Here is a 17,596-nt window from a genome sequence, read left to right on the forward strand (position 1 = left end):
ATGCAAGCAACACCGGGCAATTTCAAACGAACGTCCAATTATTGATACAAAGAAAAGACTGCACTACTCCAAGTCCAATGCACATTCCTCTTGTCTCCCTCTACATTGGGTGCTAGTTTTGTAAATGTGCTCAACACATATGCAAAGTAGTAAATATGAAGGACAAAGCCACCCTTCCATGCCAAGCCCTACCATGAAGTTTAATTAAAGCAGTTGGCCTCTGATGTTCCCACAAACCATGCCCCTATGACACATTTCACCTTGATAACTTCCTAGAGGGCACAGAAGTCTACAATGGAGCCCAACTGGTGTGAAATACATCAGAGGGTGTGGCTCAACTCTAGTGCTCCAAAATGTTGTAAATACTGTAACCTCTGAGTGAAAAACATGAGACTACCCTCCATAAGACCCTTCACTTCCAAATGACCGGGACTCACCTTGTTTAGTGCTTCAAAATGCTTTGTATAGGATTTAAATGTTGTATACTGAGGGAATATGTAAAATCAAAGACTATCACTAAATGGATTTTTGTTTGAAATTGTCTGTTATTGATTACGTTTATGTCTATGTATGTACAGTCATGGCCGAAATTGTTGGCACCCTTGATATTTCTCCAGGAAATCATGTATTTCTCACGAAACGTATTGCATTAACACATGTTTTGCTATACACATGTTTATTCCCTTTGTGTGTATTGGGACAAAACAAAAAAAGGGAGGAAAGAAAGCAAATTCGACATAATGTCACACAAACCTCCAAAAATGGGCTGGACAAAAGTATTGGCACCCTTTCACAACTGCGGATAAATAAGAATGTTACAAGCATGTGATGCTCCTGTAAACTCACCTGGGGCAAGTAACAGGTGTGGGCAATATAGAAATCACACCTGAAAGCAGATAAAAAGGAGAGACGTTCACTTAACCTTTGCATTGTGTGTCTGTCTGTGCCACACTAAGCATGGACAACAGAAAGAGGAGACGAGAACTGTCTGAGGACCTGAGAACCAAAATTGTGGCAAAATATCAACAATCTCAAGGTTACAAGTCCATCTCCAGAGAACTAGATTTGCCTTTGTCCACAGTGCGCAACATTATCAAGAAGTTTGCAACCCATGGCACTGTAGCTAATCTCCCTGGTCGTGGACGGATGAGGAAAATTGATGAAAGATTGCAACGCAGAATAGTCCGGATGGTGGATAAGCAGCCCCAAACATGTTCCAAAGACATTCAAGCTGTCCTGCAGGCTCAGGGAGCATCAGTGTCAGCGCGAACTATCCGTCGACATTTAAATGAAATGAAACGCTATGGCAGGAGACCCAGGAGGACCCCACTGCTGACACAGAGACATAAAAAAGCAAGACTACAGTTTGCCAAAATGTACTTGAGTAAGCCAAAAGCCTTCTGGGAAAACGTCTTGTGGACAGATGAGACCAAGATAGAGCTTTTCGGTAAAGCACATCATTCTACTGTTTACCGAAAACGGAATGAGGCCTACAAAGAACAAAACACAGTACCTACGGTAAAATATGGTGGAGGTTCAATGATGTTTTGGGGTTGTTTTGCTGCCTCTGGCACTGGGTGCCTTGACTGTGTGCAAGGCATCATGAAATCTGAGGATTACCAAAGGATTTTGGGTCGCACTGTAGGGCCCAGTGTCAGAAAGCTGGGTTTGCGTCCAAGATCCTGGGTCTTCCAGCAGGACAATGACCCCAAACATACGTCAAAAAGCACTCAGAAATGGATGGCAAAGAAGCGCTGGAGAGTTCTGAAGTGGCCAGCAATGAGCCCAGATCTAAATCCCATTGAACACCTGTGGAGAGATCTTAAAATTGCTGTTGGGAAAAGGTGTCCTTCCAATAAGAGAGACCTGGAGCTGTTTGCAAAGGAAGAGTGGTCCAAAATTCCGGGTGAGAGGTGTCAGAAGCTTATTGATGGTTATAGGAAGCGACTGATTTCAGTTATGTTTTCCAAAGGGTGTGCAACCAAATATTAAGTTAAGGGTGCCAATACTTTTGTCCAGCCCATTTTTGGGGTTTTGTGTGACATTATGTCATATTTGCTTTTCTGCCTCTGTTTTATATTTGTTCCAATACATACAAAGGGAATAAACATGTGTATAGCAAAACATGTGTTAATGCAATACCTTTTTTGTGTGAAATACTTGATTTTCAGGAAAAATATCAAGGGTGCCAACAATTTCGGCCATGACTGTATGTGTTTGGGTTATTTATATGTATATGCACACTGTATTGAGGAGGAGCGCTACAGTGTTTTCATGGTAAATGTTTCTTGGCTTTAGATATAGTGTGGTGATATCAACATCTATGCTGGGAGAAATGCTGTGAGGCTAAGTCGTCATGCACACTGGATGTTTTTACAGCTGTTGTTTTTGGCTTTTGGTGTTCTTTTCTACAGCCAGTAAACCAACCAGCATGTTATTCTATGTGTCCAAGCACACATAGACTGTAATCAGCGTTTTTTGGCAGGGCGTTTTTTTGGCTGGAAAAAACCCCAGAACTAGTGGGTTTCTAGAGGAGTTATTTACCTGTAAAAATGCTCTAAAGTGGCGAAAGGTAGTAAAACGTAGCAACCCAGCATTTTTGAATTTTTTTTGAGCAAAAAAAAATGCTAAAAATGCAAACACGAAAAAACGCAGCTAAATGCTAATACAAAAACGCTAACAAATGCTGCAAAACTCATGTTTTTAACATGACTTTACACAACTAATGTTACCAGCATTATTAAAATGCTCAGTGTGCATGGAGCCTAAGACTTGCTGGGATTGCTTTGGGCAGAGAGTCTTTTGTTCCGATCCAGAATTTTTAGTGCCTGCCTTGTGAGTTTATCGTATTGGTTTTTAAATAAAGAAAATTTTAAGCAGTTTACACTATATGTGGCTTTGTATTTACTTTTCAAGTGATGTAACACTGTGGATGAGCTAAACCTCCAAGAATGATTAACCTTATGGCTTTTCTAATGTATGTTAGTTAAGTCTGTGTTAAAAAGTGAGTCCAGGTCCATTGGATGTGGAGGGTTTTACTGAAGATGGTTACAAGTTGTTTTACATACAGATTGCAACATTTAGATATATGCTTTTTTGCATGTTTTAAAGCACTGAATTTGAATATTCATGTAATACCCTGCATTAATACTGGTTGCAGGATGTTAAGTGAACACAAGATGGCAGTGGTCTATGGTTCAGTTATGCAGATGCAAATGAAGAAAAGCCTTGTTAAACTTGTATGCTGGTAGCAGGACTTCTACTCTCAGATAGGAAGTGAACAGACTACATTTCTCAGAAGTGGTGGCAAAGGGGCGAGAGCATTTACTGTATATTGAGAAGCCCGGGAACTGTACAGGAAGGAAGTAGATGGTGAGAGGGAAGGATGGGGTTTGTGGAGAAGGCCATGCGGGTCTCTGGAGATCCGGGCTGGATCGGACCCATAAGCAGAGAAGTATCACTGACAAGCAGGACGGACAACCCTGCAGGCAGGCAGATCGTAGTGCTGTCATTGGCATCGCTCTTTATCAGAGGGGCCCCTTACAGAGAAACTAACTGTTAGGCTGCAGAGGCTACAGATCGGGTGAGAGGGTTCCATACCCAGATCTTCACAAGTTGCAAGTGACTGTGTTAAATTCAATTGCTATTTTTCAGTTCAGTACACTTTACGCCACAGTTTATCACACTGAGGCCCAGACCGTCCAACCTATCCTGTATTGCGGCCTACTGCTTTAGTGCTGCATTAGCATCCTGAAATTGCAGGATTTTGGCCACAGCATATGTACATATTAGTATCTCATTTCAAGTCTCTTTCAACCACAAAGGAACCTGCTTCACCAGACTAGTTCACCATCTTTAGGGGGGTCAACCTCTGCTGAAGTCTGCTTCCGCCCCTCTCTACAACCTTAGCCACTTTTTGCCTTTATCCTTTGTGTTAAAGAGATTACCCCAAATTCAACATCACACAAAGGAAGGATCCTTAATGGGCTCCAACTAGGACCCTATCAAGTGTGCAGAAGATTCAACACCCTTATTTAAAGAATTACTCAAGGAGGACTTTATTACTCATAACAAACGTATTCAACCCAAAAGTGAGTTAGCCTGACAGCTTGATAGTTCACTACAGAGCACTTGGGGAAAGATGCCCCAGAGGCCGGAATTGATGTTTAAATTCTGATCCTGCAGTACATTTGGGGTTGCTTAAAGTAATACTGTGCTTTATTACTATGTTGAAATATTTAGAGTGTTTAACTTTTCCTTTATGAACACCTACTGTCATTCTTGTTGTGCCTACACTTGTAATATTCTGATCTCAACATAACCAGAATATCTGTTCATTCTAAACTGCTTGTGTTTATTTTGTGATTCAAGGCCAGGGGGTCCACGGGTTCACGGTGGTGACAGCAGAGGCTGTGCTTTCAAAGCAGGCTCTGGACAGATCGGGTTCTCAAAAATATAAATATTAGGCACAGAGCATAAAACATGAAGCAAAATAATGATGTGTCAAAAAAATATACATACTGTATATCTCAGTGCAACCAATATAATAATAAGCAAGAAGTCCTTCCAGTATAAATCTGTATATCAGTGATGTGATACTAATAATCAAAGCATACTGTGTTCGCTTCCACACAGTGCTCTGGAGTTCAATGTGCAATCCACCACCACTATGCGCTCACCAGAGGGCTACCTGTTAGGTAGCAAATATAACAAGAGAACTGTATTATCCACTCTCCGACATCTGTTGGTCCCTTCATATCCTAAAAGGAAATGCTCACCACACGGAGCCCTGAAAATGGTGTATATAGTGTAGTATTTATTTAAAATTATGCATAAAAGCATTTCACATGGAAAACATTAAGTATGCCACATACCAAGATGACCGCTGTTCCGAAGCATGGATCCAGCGGCGTCAGCATGTAGGCTCCACCCCACGCGTTTCGTGCAGATGCACATCCTCAGGGGTACCGTGCTTCATAATGGCAGCCATCTTGGTATGTGGCAAAATTAATGTTTTACTGTTTTTCATGTGGAAGGCTTTTATGAATAATTTTAAATAAAGACTACATTATATACATCATTTTCCGGGCTCAGTGTGGTGAGCCTTTTAGGATGCAATGGGACCAACATTTTTTTTTTTTTTTGACATATCATTATTTTACTTCATATGTTTTATGCGCTGCACCTCATATATGTTTGTTCATTGAAATCTGTTGTTACTATCTCTGGTGCTAGCTGCTCCTACTTGTATAGCACCCACCATTTGCATGTTGATTACTCAAAAATACTCAGTGTCCCTCAAGGGGGTAGCACTACATTTAGACAGGGAGAAGGAGGTGTTTGCAGTCCAAATTAGGAGAACAGCCTAGGGTGATAATTCTAGTCCTCCATAGATACAGCACAGTAAGAGAGCATTGTTACACTAGGACAGGTAGTGGTGGTATTGGCAATATCACCAGGTGTGAATAATGAAAAGGAAATCTGAAGGGAAACTAATGCAGCAACTACATATAAGGTCTGGTAATATAAATTTTTTTTTCTTGAGTTTTGTACAGTTTGAGTAAATGTAATGTAGATATGAATTTGTATTGTTATTTCCAGCTAGATAATATAATGTTCAGCTCAAAAAATATAATTTCCCTTTAATAACAGAGTTGAGGAAGTCAGGAAATGTAATTATAAACATATTTAGGAAAAGCAATACATATTTTTTGTGACCTTGTCACATGATCTCTTCCCAGTGCTTGCCAAGATCATAAAGGCACCAGAATCAAAGAACGTAACATTTGGTACAGAGGTGTCCTTGAGGTGCGCGGCAACCGGCATTCCAGTCCCTTCCATCAGGTGGTTTGAAAATGGAAAAGCTGTGAGTTCTTTTCTGATGCTAAATATTATAGAGTACCCCATAGTTCTGTAATGTATCAAGTCATGTTGTTGCAATTTTATAAATGAGTGATTATTTTATCAATAAAACAAAAATGTTTTAGAATAGAGAGGATGCATCTACAAAATTCTCAAAGTGTATCTCTAGCCAAGTTTTAGTTTTGGACAGAGTGTTCACTCTATCCAAATGTCTACTTTCATGAAAAGCAGAAAATGACCTATAGAAACATATTTTTGTTTTGCACAAGGTTTCACCAGAGTCTGTGGAGGATTATGTCAAAGATGGTATGATCTACTCAAAGCTGCACGTTACAGCCACCAGGCCAGGACTGTTTACCTGCATGGCGGACAATAAACACACTGGTAGTTTTGGTCCTGCCAAAGCTGCAGCAGCAATCAGCATATCAGGTTTGTAAAAAAAAAAATGTTGATCTGTGTGTAACGATAACTGTATACTAATAAACTGACTAGTATCTAATAGTTTTCAATGCGCTATACTATTACTGTATATTAACACTATTTACTTGTTCTAAGTCTGAACTCAAAAAATTAAGATTTGCTGACTTAGAGGTAAAATCTAGAAATGTTAATTGTGCCTAAGTAGTATGCCAAAAGATTTAAAAGATTTAACTTTGTCTTGAATTCTTCATCAAAACTAGCAGTGCACTTTCTAACAGTGCCCAGCCCTTGTTCTCTAGCCTAATGGCTGTAGATCTGCAGTGTTATCTCATGTAAGGCATCTAAGAAACTGCTCTCAATACATGCTAGTTTTCTGGCTTTTGGAGTGAGATTTGGTGATATTGTTGCGCTGCTCATCGTTCTTGCTGGAGAGAAAGCTGCACCCAGGGACCTGCAGTGGAAAGATAATGCTGTTCCTACTTCATTCATTCTGTGGATTTGTGGTGGCTATACCTTCCCTGCTGCTTCTTGAATATTATCCCATCAGTCATCAGATCAACAGAAATCAGGGGAGCAACACTAACATGAGAAAGCAAAGCCCTGTCTCTATCAAGATGGTTGCCTCCACACAGATACACAGTGTAGAAAAAGACATGGTAAGTCAGTAACAGGGAAAAGATCAGCCACAGGAAGACCTCAGGCAATACTATTGACTAGAGATTGATTGATTTTTTTTTTTTAGGACAACTTACACAGAATAAGTCCTGTTTAAGTGCTTATCTTTAAGGGGACATTGGAGATATTGGAAAGGAGACAAACAGAAATTGTATTATTTGCTTACACCAGTGGTGGGCAACCTTTTTTTTCAACTGAGCCAAATCTCGCCAAAACCACGATTGAAATTTATTTTGAGAGCCACATTTTTAAAACTGAAAATACATCTCCCATATAGTAATGCATCCCCCATAGTAATTCATCCCCCATATAGTAATTCATCCCCCATAGTAATTCATCCCCCATATAGTAATTCATCCCCCATAGTAATTCATCCCCCATATAGTAATTCATCCCCCATAGTAATTCATCCCCCATATAGTAATTCATCCCCCATAGTAATTCATCCCCCATAGTAATTCATCCCCCATATAGTAATTCATCCCCATATAGTAATTCATTCCCCATATAGTAATTCATCCCCATATAGTAATTCATCCCCCATATAGTAATTCATCCCCCATAGTAATTCATCCCCCATAGTAATTCATCCCCATATAGTAATTCATCCCCCATATAGTAATTCATCCCCCATAGTAATTCATCCCCCATATAGTAATTCATCCCCCATAGTAATTCATCCCCCATATAGTAATTCATCCCCCATATAGTAATTCATCCCCCATAGTAATTCATCCCCATATAGTAATTCATCCCCCATATAGTAATTCATCCCCCATAGTAATTCATCCCCCATATAGTAATTCATTCCCCATATAGTAATTCATCCCCATATACAGTCAGGTCCATAAATATTGGGACATCAACACAATTCTAACATTTTTGGCTCTATACACCACCACAATGGATTTGAAATTAAACGAACAAGATGTGCTTTAACTGCAGACTGTCAGCTTTAATTTGAGGGTATTTACATCCAAATCAGGTGAACGGTGTAGGAATTACAACAGTTTGCATATTTGCCTCCCACTTGTTAAGGGACCAAAAGTAATGGGACAATTGGCTTCTCAGCTGTTCCATGGCCAGGTGTGTGTTGTTCCCTCATTATCCCAATTACAATGAGCAGATAAAAGGTCCAGAGTTCATTTCAAGTGTGCTATTTGCATTTGGAATCTGTTGCTGTCAACTCTCAAGATGAGATCCAAAGAGCTGTCACTATCAGTAAAGCAAGCCATCATTAGGCTGAAAAAACAAAACAAACCCATCAGAGAGATAGCAAAAACATTAGGCGTGGCCAAAACAACTGTTTGGAACTTTCTTAAAAAGAAGGAATGCACCGGTGAGCTCAGCAACACCAAAAGACCCGGAAGACCACGGAAAACAACTGTGGTGGATGATCGAAGAATTCTTTCCCTGGTGAAGAAAACACCCTTCACAACAGTTGGCCAGATCAAAAACACTCTCCAGGAGGTAGGTGTATGCGTGTCAAAGTCAACAATTAAGAGAAGACTTCACCAGAGTGAATACAGAGGGTTCACCACAAGATGTAAACCATTGGTGAGCCTCAAAAACAGGAAGGCCAGATTAGAGTTTGCCGAACAACATCTAAAAAAGCCTTCACAGTTCTGGAACAACATCCTATGGACAGATGAGACCAAGATCAACTTGTACCAGAGTGATGGGAAGAGAAGAGTATGGAGAAGGAAAGGAACTGCTCATGATCCTAAGCATACCACCTCATCAGTGAAGCATGGTGGTGGTAGTGTCATGGGGTGGGCATGTATGGCTGCCAATGGAACTGGTTCTCTTGTATTTATTGATGATGTGACTGCTGACAAAAGCAGCAGGATGAATTCTGAAGTGCTTCGGGCAATATTATCTGCTCATATTCAGCCAAATGATTCAGAACTCATTGGACGCCGCTTCACAGTGCAGATGGACAATGACCCAAAGCATACTGCAAAAGCAACCAAAGAGTTTTTTAAGGGAAAGAAGTGGAATGGTATGCAATGGCCAAGTCAATCACCTGACCTGAATCTGATTGAGCATGCATTTCACTTACTGAAGACAAAACTGAAGAGAAAATGCCCCAAGAACAAGCAGGAACTGAAGACAGTTGCAGTAGAGGCCTGACAGAGCATCACCAGGGATGAAACCCAGCATCTGGTGATGTCTGTGCATTCCAGACTTCAGGCTGTAATTGACTGCAAAGGATTTGCAACCAAGTATTAAAAAGTGAAAGTTTGATTTATGATTATTATTCTGTCCCATTACTTTTGGTCCCTTAACAAGTGGGAGAGACATATGCAAACTGTTGTAATTCCTACACCGTTCACCTGATTTGGATGTAAATACCCTCAAATTAAAGCTGACAGTCTGCAGTTAAAGCACATCTTGTTCGTTTCATTTCAAATCCATTGTGGTGGTGTATAGAGCCAAAAATGTTAGAATTGTGTTGATGTCCCAATATTTATGGACCTGACTGTAGTAATTCATCCCCCATATAGTAATTCATCCCCCATAGTAATTCATCCCCCATAGTAATTCATCCCCATATAGTAATTCATCCCCCATATAGTAATTCATCCCCCATAGTAATTCATCCCCATATAGTAATTCATCCCCCATATAGTAATTCATCCCCCATAGTAATTCATCCCCATATAGTAATTCATCCCCCATATAGTAATTCATCCCCCATAGTAATTCATCCCCCATATAGTAATTCATCCCCCATAGTAATTCATCCCCCATAGTAATTCATCCCCCATATAGTAATTCATTCCCCATAGTAATTCATCCCCCATATAGTAATTCATCCCCCATATAGTAATTCATCCCCCATATAGTAATTCATTCCCCATATAGTAATTCATCCCCCATATAGTAAGTCCCCCCTGTGTCAATTCACTTACCTTTGCTCCGCGCGTTCCTCTCGCCGTGTTCCCGCGCCGTTCTGGTCTTCAGGGCGGACTGTGAGAGGAGAGGAGTTCGTCACGCTGCCCCGCCTACATCCTGGCTGCCCCGCCTACATCCTGACAGCTGCATTGTCCTGACTTTTGGGGCGGCCGCCCGAGAGGAGGGAGGGGAGCGGGCGCCCGGCACACAGAAGAGCCGCATTTAAGTTTGTAAAGAGCCGCATGTGGCTCGCGAGCCGCAGCTTGCCGACCACTGGCTTACACCATATGATTCAGATTTACTTATATTTGAATATGACCAAGCATACACATTCATATATTTGGAAGCTGACCATGCAACAGTCATCATCAAATACATTTGCACGTATCACTAAATGAATTGTTTTCTGTCAAATGATCAATTTATGCATGGGCCTATTAATACCCTGTAGACAGCGGAATTAAAAGGTGATACTTGGAGTTCATTCTTCTAATTTTCACCAGACTCTCCATGATCCCAGGCACAAAATGATTTATTGAGCTCTGCTCTGGCAGAAATGTTTCCTGTAGGCCAATATGCATGACCTGAAGACTTCAGGCTGCTTCAGTTGCAGTGCTTTTTCAGAGGATATTCCCACTGGTAGAGTCATGTATTGCAAGAAACTGAATGGTGCAGAGAATAGAAATTAGCAAGGACCCCAGTCAAGTTGCTTTAAAATAAGAACGCAAACAACACATGAAGCCAAATACATTTTTTTTTACTTTAATTTAAATGAGAGTACATCTAATACATATTTCAGTATCTGACAACCTGTGGTGTATTGCAGTGCCAATCATTTTGAATGTTACACTAACGCATTTTGTCATTGCCTTTTGATGTACATGCGCTTCAACACATTATAATATACAAATGTGAACACTGCAGTGCTGTGTTGAAAAAATAAGGTGGCATTTTTTTGTGTATTGAGGTGCACTGCCAGCCCATTCAAAAACAATGGGCTGCTTTCAAACATATTTAAAAACAAGCATTTAATATATTGCAATTTTTCCTTAGATGGGGTGACTACATTATTTTTCTTTTTTCAGTTTTTATTTCCTTTTTTTTTGGGGGGGGGGATTAGTAGCTTAGATTAGGTTCCCACCATGCAGGTGTGATTGAGTGTTTCCACCCAACATGTGTAGGGCAGCCCATTCATTTCAAATATGGAAAAGAAGTCCCTGACCCTTTTCCAAAAACACGGCACATGCACAAAATGCATTCATTTACAGATGTGCGGGGGTGACAATAACAATTAGAGGAGAAGTAGAGCCAAAGCTCCTGTGACCCACTCCTGTCAGGCTGGGGGAAGATCACAACCATATGGTCAGGATCCACCCTGGATCCTGCAACGGCACCTAGCTCAGTCTCTCATCAAGCCGCTGAGAGCCTGAGCCAGCTGCTTCTGCACAGTCCAGTGCTCCAGTGAGCACTGGAGGGAGCGGAGCAGACAGAGGTGACTGACAGTCACCACTCAGAGTGGCAGGAAGAACTGAGCAATCAGTGGTGGCCCCTCAGTTCTCACCCTTAGAGCTAGCGGGGATAGATGCAGCATCAGATCAATGCTGCATCCACCTAGGTAACTATCATTTAAAAAAAACAAAGCCATATTTCTCTTTTAATGGCACCACCACATGTCTGCTAAAGGGCAGCACATTTTTGTGAGTGTCAGGAAAGCATGCTAATTTGTGTGCATTCCCAGAATGCACAAAGTGTGAATTTAGCCTTGCACAAGAGAGAGGATTGTTTTGCTTTTTGCTTTTTTGTGCCTGAGTTTACTCATTTAATAATGTATTCTAATTACTGTAGTACCCATTAGGAGTGAGTACAAGCATAATTTGATAGTTGAAATAAAGTGGGAATTATGGTGGTGTTATCTTAGCACTAGACTCCATGAGGTATTTAAGATACTGACATGTAAATCAATACAAACCTGAAATAACTAGAAGTGGAAGTAGTTGGCCTTGAAATTGAGCCATTCACTGAAAAACATTGTGGTATCAAACATCAAGAAATCTAAAATAAACATCATAGGGCACAAGTCTATTTGCTTTTAAATTCTACTATAGGAAAATACCCCTAGTAAGATAAAAGTTACTTAGAGATAAGAGTTCCATAGAGAAGCACTAGTGAGATAATTAAACAAATGGCTGCACTGCAATTCAGATCAGCTATCTTGTGGGGAAGGCAAAAGCAATTTTTATACTTTCGGATCTCATGCAACAAACCAAATAACGTATTAAAGCTGAAGTTTCATCTGCTTATATTTTGCCTTCCCTGGTTTCTCCCTCCCATGCTCATTATCATTCCAATGAAAATTTTTAAATAGAGCAATTCTTTTTTTTATTATATACCTTATCTTAGACCAATATAAAACATTCTGCTCTATAAAACAAAACATATGAGTTCTTTACACCATGGCCACCTTACAAAACAGAGAACCAGATTTGCGTTGCTCTTTGGAATCACAAGGATGTGCTGTCACTCAAAGTGCACCTACGTGGAAGTGCAATGCTACAGAGCTATGGTTTGCGTGCAGATAAGCCCCAAGCAACTGAAAAAAAAGATCAAATGAAAAATAGTCCTGCATGTATTCTTTTAGAAAAATCATAATGGAAATGAAACAGTTTGGTCCTTCTGGGCCATGTCTGCAGATATTTTTTTTACCTTAAGTGAAGTGATGCATAAAATATTTTTACAATTCATTAACAGCAATGAAATTCTGAGGTTTCTTGAACTTTCCTGAACCTTTGCATGACAAGGTATTGTTCTTGGCTTTCTTTCAGCTTTTCACACTTCATAAATAACAAAAGTACCCCCTTATCCCTCCTGGAATACCCTCATCACCTACCCATGCTGAGTTAACTGGAGCTTCTCATAATGAAGACAGAAATATTGCCAACTTGTTATGCAGCTATGTTTATAATAAGCTCTACAGGCGGGGAACTGATGGCAGCACAGATATGCCTTGGCTAATTTTTCTTCTTTTATTTCTTGTTTCTACATGTGTTCCTGGGCTGCATACAACTTCACTGTAGAATGGAGGTAGGATACTTTTACTTGTAAATATTTTAATCATTGTCAGCACAAAAAAAGAGCCTCATGCCTGAATAAAACAATATACTGAGTTATTGACGTCATGTAATGTAGTTTGTTGACTATGACACAAGCTGCATTTTCTCCGTTATGAGCCACCTGGTTCTATAATAGTCCTACTGAAAACTGCTTTCATTGGATCATTAATTACTAATACATGGCTTTGTTTTCTCCTTTTAACCAGTAAAACAGAGCTATCCCATGTTTGGTACAAATGTTCTTGTTTGGAAATATAACAATAGCAGCCTTATTCATTTTCATATAAATATTTGCCCAGTCGGTGACAAACAGCAAAGATGAAAAAAATAAGGCTTTGCCTACCAAAACTAAACTTGTGCAAAAAAAGAGCTAAAATATGGAATCTGAAAATTGCATTTTCTAAGCACTGTAGCTGTTTACATTGGCTTTATAGTAATATACTGTATATGTACATGTTTGAAGTTTTTCTTTTATTTTTAACAAATAGTACAACTCCTGCTGTACTTCTGATCACCATTGCAGTTCCACTGAACACCAGTGCTGGTGTCATGTCTCAACCCCCCTCTCTATTCACTTTCACAAAAAGCAGGTTGTGTTTTGTGAATGGACCAGTGGAGAAGAGAACTGACACATGACACCAATACCAGTGTCTGACATAGTTGCAGGAAGGAAGTACAGGGGGAGATATGTATCATAATGTAATGAAATTATTGTGCTTGCAGTTGGACTTTAACTTCTTCTTTTGAGAAAAATACTTTACAATTGTATGACTACATTGCCAAATATACACACTTCACAAAGCAATTCTTTATAGCACTCATCCATTCTGCCCTCAAAATATATAAACAGTTCTCCTGACACCTTACACCCCCAGCGGGGTACCTCATTCTATCACAACCCGGATATCTTGACAATTACTACAGAGTGCACTGCTCCTAATTATACTCACACTGTCAATATGTATTTTGCAAAGCTGTATAAATTATGTTTTAGTGCACTTCATCACCTGCTTGAGTAATGTACACAATGCACTATGCAAGATGTAATAAACAAACACTACAGTGTATGTGACTTGAGATTACACTGTACCAGGATGGCCTTTGTAATTAATATTCTAACCTTTAAATGCATTTACTAAAATACATGATTTTCAAGTGTTGATGTAGTTTTAAAATATGATTTCAAAGGTAAGAAAACAATCAAACAAAAAGTGATTAATTTTAGTTCTGCGTTTAAAAAAAGTTTTTCAATTGTAACTCCCTTTCTCAGGCTCTACAAAGGAGATTCTGGCTACTGCAGCACCTACAGAGGGGACATTTGTAATACAATGCTTGCAAAAGACTCTTTGGTTTTTTTCAATACGTCTAACAGTGAACCAGAAGAGAGCCAGGAGATGCTTGCTCAAACTGCCTGGACAGAGCTGAAGACAGTCAGCCCTCTTTGTCGCCCAGCTGCAGAAGTTCTGTTGTGTAACCTCTTTTTCCAAGAATGCAACCCAACAGGAGATGGTCCAGCATCAAACCCAATATGCAGGTAAGATGCACTTGAATAAATGAGGCAAACCAAAATTTTGTAGCTTATATGTTATTATGTGAGTCAGCCAATTATCAGGATGATCAGAAGAAGCCACTGAAAGAAAACACCATAGTGCGGTCATTTGCAAATGCTATGTTCATAAGAGAGTCAATGATTTCTAGAATTTCTCACAGTTCAGTTTTGGGCACCGGTTCACAAAAAGAATATCAGGGATCTGGAGAAAGTGCAGAGAAGGGCAACCAAACTGATAAGAGGCATGGAGGAGCTCAGCTATGAGGAAAGATTAGCTGAACTAAATGTATTCTCTCTTGAGAAGAGGAGATTAAGGGAGGTGGATATGATCAACATGTATAAATACATAAATTTAAGAGCTGGTTCTGGCCAGCTCAGTAGATTGTTTAAAAAGGACCTGGGTTATTTCCTAAATGCACAGAATATAACTGGACACTAACATTTATAGGTAAAGTTGATCCAGGGAATACCCGATTGCCTCTTGGGGGATCAGGACGTTTTTCATTTCTCCTGCTGGAACAAATTGGATCATGCTTTATTGGGTTTTTTTTGCCTTCATCTGGATCAACTATGGGGATAACAAGTGCATATGGAGATTTTCTATTTGTGTGTGTCTTTTTTTTCTGTTGGTTGAACTGAATGGACTGGTGTCTTTTTTCATCTAGATTAACTATGTAACTATGTAATTATTTGATTCTGGTTCAGGATGTTTATCATTCGGGTCGCCATTCAATATTACAATATTATTGAACCTTTAAGAACTCTATGTTGCTCTCCAAAGCATATATTTTTTTTCATCGTCACCACTGCCGTATTCTTTAGCATATAATTCCTTAACTATTTTAAAGGCATTTCGTAAAACATAAAGCATATTTTTTTAAGCAAAATAAACTCTGAGAGAAAAGAGTGAAAGGAGAAAAATCTGAAAATATAGGTTATAAGATTACTTGTTTTACTACTGTGCTATGCTTGATGTTTTCAAAGCCAGCAGATACATGTAGCTGTCATTAGGTAACATACAGTAAAGTTGCATTGAACTTTTTTCTCAGTTTTCCTCTGAGAAGCAACTCTTTAACCCTTTGAGGACCAAGGGACGCATTTGTCCCATGTTTTTAATTGCCTGTATCATCTGATTAAGAACTTAAGAACTAATATTTTGACTCAAACCAAAAAAAAAAAGTATTTTATCAACAAATGGATCTAGCTTTTTGCCAAATATTTCATGAAATGGCTTAGTTACAGCAACTGAAGTGTACGAACTTTAAAAACAAAAAATTGATTCTTTTGGCGTTCCGAAATCTTATGGTCCTCAAAGGGTTAATCAGTTCAGGAAGTTCTTCTAGTGCCATCAAAACAGCGATTTCAAATATCACTAGTAGCCAAAACAAGAAGCCTTTAAGAAGAATTATTGTAATGGTGAGGGCATTTATATTTTAATGTTGACAGCTGCTGTTTGACCTTCATGAAATGAAGTGTTGATGTCAGTCATCGGCACAGTGGGCTGATTTCCATGAGCTGTTCACCTAGCTGGTAAATAAAGCACAAATGGTTTATATAGCAAAATCATTTCACTCTAGAATGCTGAAATGAATGATTGTTTGAAGAAGTCCCCAGATACGAACTTCACCCTTTGTTTTATTCTTGTTTTCAGTGCCCCTTTCCTTTTTGGTTGGGTTATACTTAATAAATATATTGACATGTTCAGTGAATCCAGCATTGTTCTGTTGTGACCTGCCGCACACCAGGTCATGTGCCTCCATCTTCCTTTCTAAGTTGTTGGGAACCAGCTGCCTCTACCTGGTTCTTACAGCTAGCTCCTGATGACGTGGCTCTAAGTCCTTTTTCCAGCGCTGTGTGGAAGCTGATGCTTCAGATGATGCCTATCCCAGGACGCTGCAGAAGCAGGGTTCATGTAATTCTTGCCTAAGTGAAAAGAGAGGCAAGTGGACTGTGAAAGAAGAAATAAGAAAGATAAACACAAATGGAGGGAAGAGGATTTCAATGACATAAAGTGATATTTGTGTGTGACGGTTGACTTTAAGTTCCATGATAATATACGCATCTTAGTATAGCTGATATTATCACTGAACTCCAACTTTAACTTAGTAGTTAAGGAGATTACTTTTATAAACCAATGAACAGCCTATTCCCAGCTGTAAAAGGTAGGTTTCAGAGTGCTCTAATTTCGAGTTAGCTGATCAAATTAGGTGACTATAAACCTTATTGCTAGATCATGCAACCCAAAGCAGTCCTGCACATAACATGGAATTAGAATGGGGCCTGATTTTTAAAGCACATTTAAACATTATGGAGGATACTGAGTGGTATGAGCAGTAAATCATGCATGTAGCATGGTTAAGATCCCGGATACGATTATGCTTGCTGTCTACTAATGTCACAAGCATTAAAATGAGTGGTACAGACCTCTGAAATAAAACCAGGCACATAATTATTCCCAGACCTGGCAAGTGAGTGAGACAATAAGCCAGGTCAAGTCCTTAAAAGATGCATATAAGCTAGGATTTTGGGACAGACAGGAGTCTTGTTATGGAAACCTTAAATGTTTGTGTAGATAATGGTCCTCAAGATGTGGAGATGTCCATTCCTGTAACTCAGTTGATCAAGGCTCAAAGTTTCCCAGTGTATCCCTTGGATTTATCAAGAGCAATTAATCTGGGCTTTTACTGCTGTCTCTTTATCCAGTTGAGTGGTTTTTCTTTTAGAGGCCCTTAGAGGAGGTCCTTTTAGAGGAGTGTTAGGTGCTTTGTGTCTATAGCATAGATATGAACTGGAAGCTTACTGGGACAGGGAATAATGTAAACAGTGGTAGATACACTGTAAATTGATCTGCAATATTCTTGTGCAAAAAAAAAGTTGATAATTAAAATGCACTGCAGATTTGGAGTTCTGTGTTATACTGAGAGCAGTAGAGTAAATAGCATCAGACCTTGATGTATTCAGTTTTTAAGCAAGTCAAACTTTTTTTGATGTATTGCCAGCTATTATAATAGCGTGGTTTTGCTGTGAAGTTCACATAACTTTAATAACTAAACCTTTGGAATTGTAATACTGACTGAAGCTT

The 17,596-nt window shown here is 39.4% G+C and overlaps 1 protein-coding gene across 1 annotated transcript in view; it reads left to right on the forward strand.

Annotated features, from left to right (window-relative positions):
• Nucleotides 1–17,596, forward strand: part of MUSK (muscle associated receptor tyrosine kinase) — a 214,889-nt gene that overhangs the window by 115,598 nt on the left and 81,695 nt on the right. Inside the window, exons 6-9 of the mRNA XM_089674715.1 lie at nucleotides 5,742–5,866; nucleotides 6,132–6,291; nucleotides 12,930–12,936; nucleotides 14,236–14,499. Coding sequence (XP_089530841.1) covers nucleotides 5,742–5,866; nucleotides 6,132–6,291; nucleotides 12,930–12,936; nucleotides 14,236–14,499 — 556 coding nt within the window. The remainder of the gene's footprint in view (nucleotides 1–5,741; nucleotides 5,867–6,131; nucleotides 6,292–12,929; nucleotides 12,937–14,235; nucleotides 14,500–17,596) is intronic.

The sequence above is a fragment of the Staurois parvus genome, unplaced genomic scaffold (assembly GCF_062004578.1).
Source record: "Staurois parvus isolate SC_StPar_1 unplaced genomic scaffold, SC_StPar_1.0 ptg000012l, whole genome shotgun sequence".
Lineage (NCBI taxonomy): Eukaryota > Metazoa > Chordata > Amphibia > Anura > Ranidae > Staurois > Staurois parvus.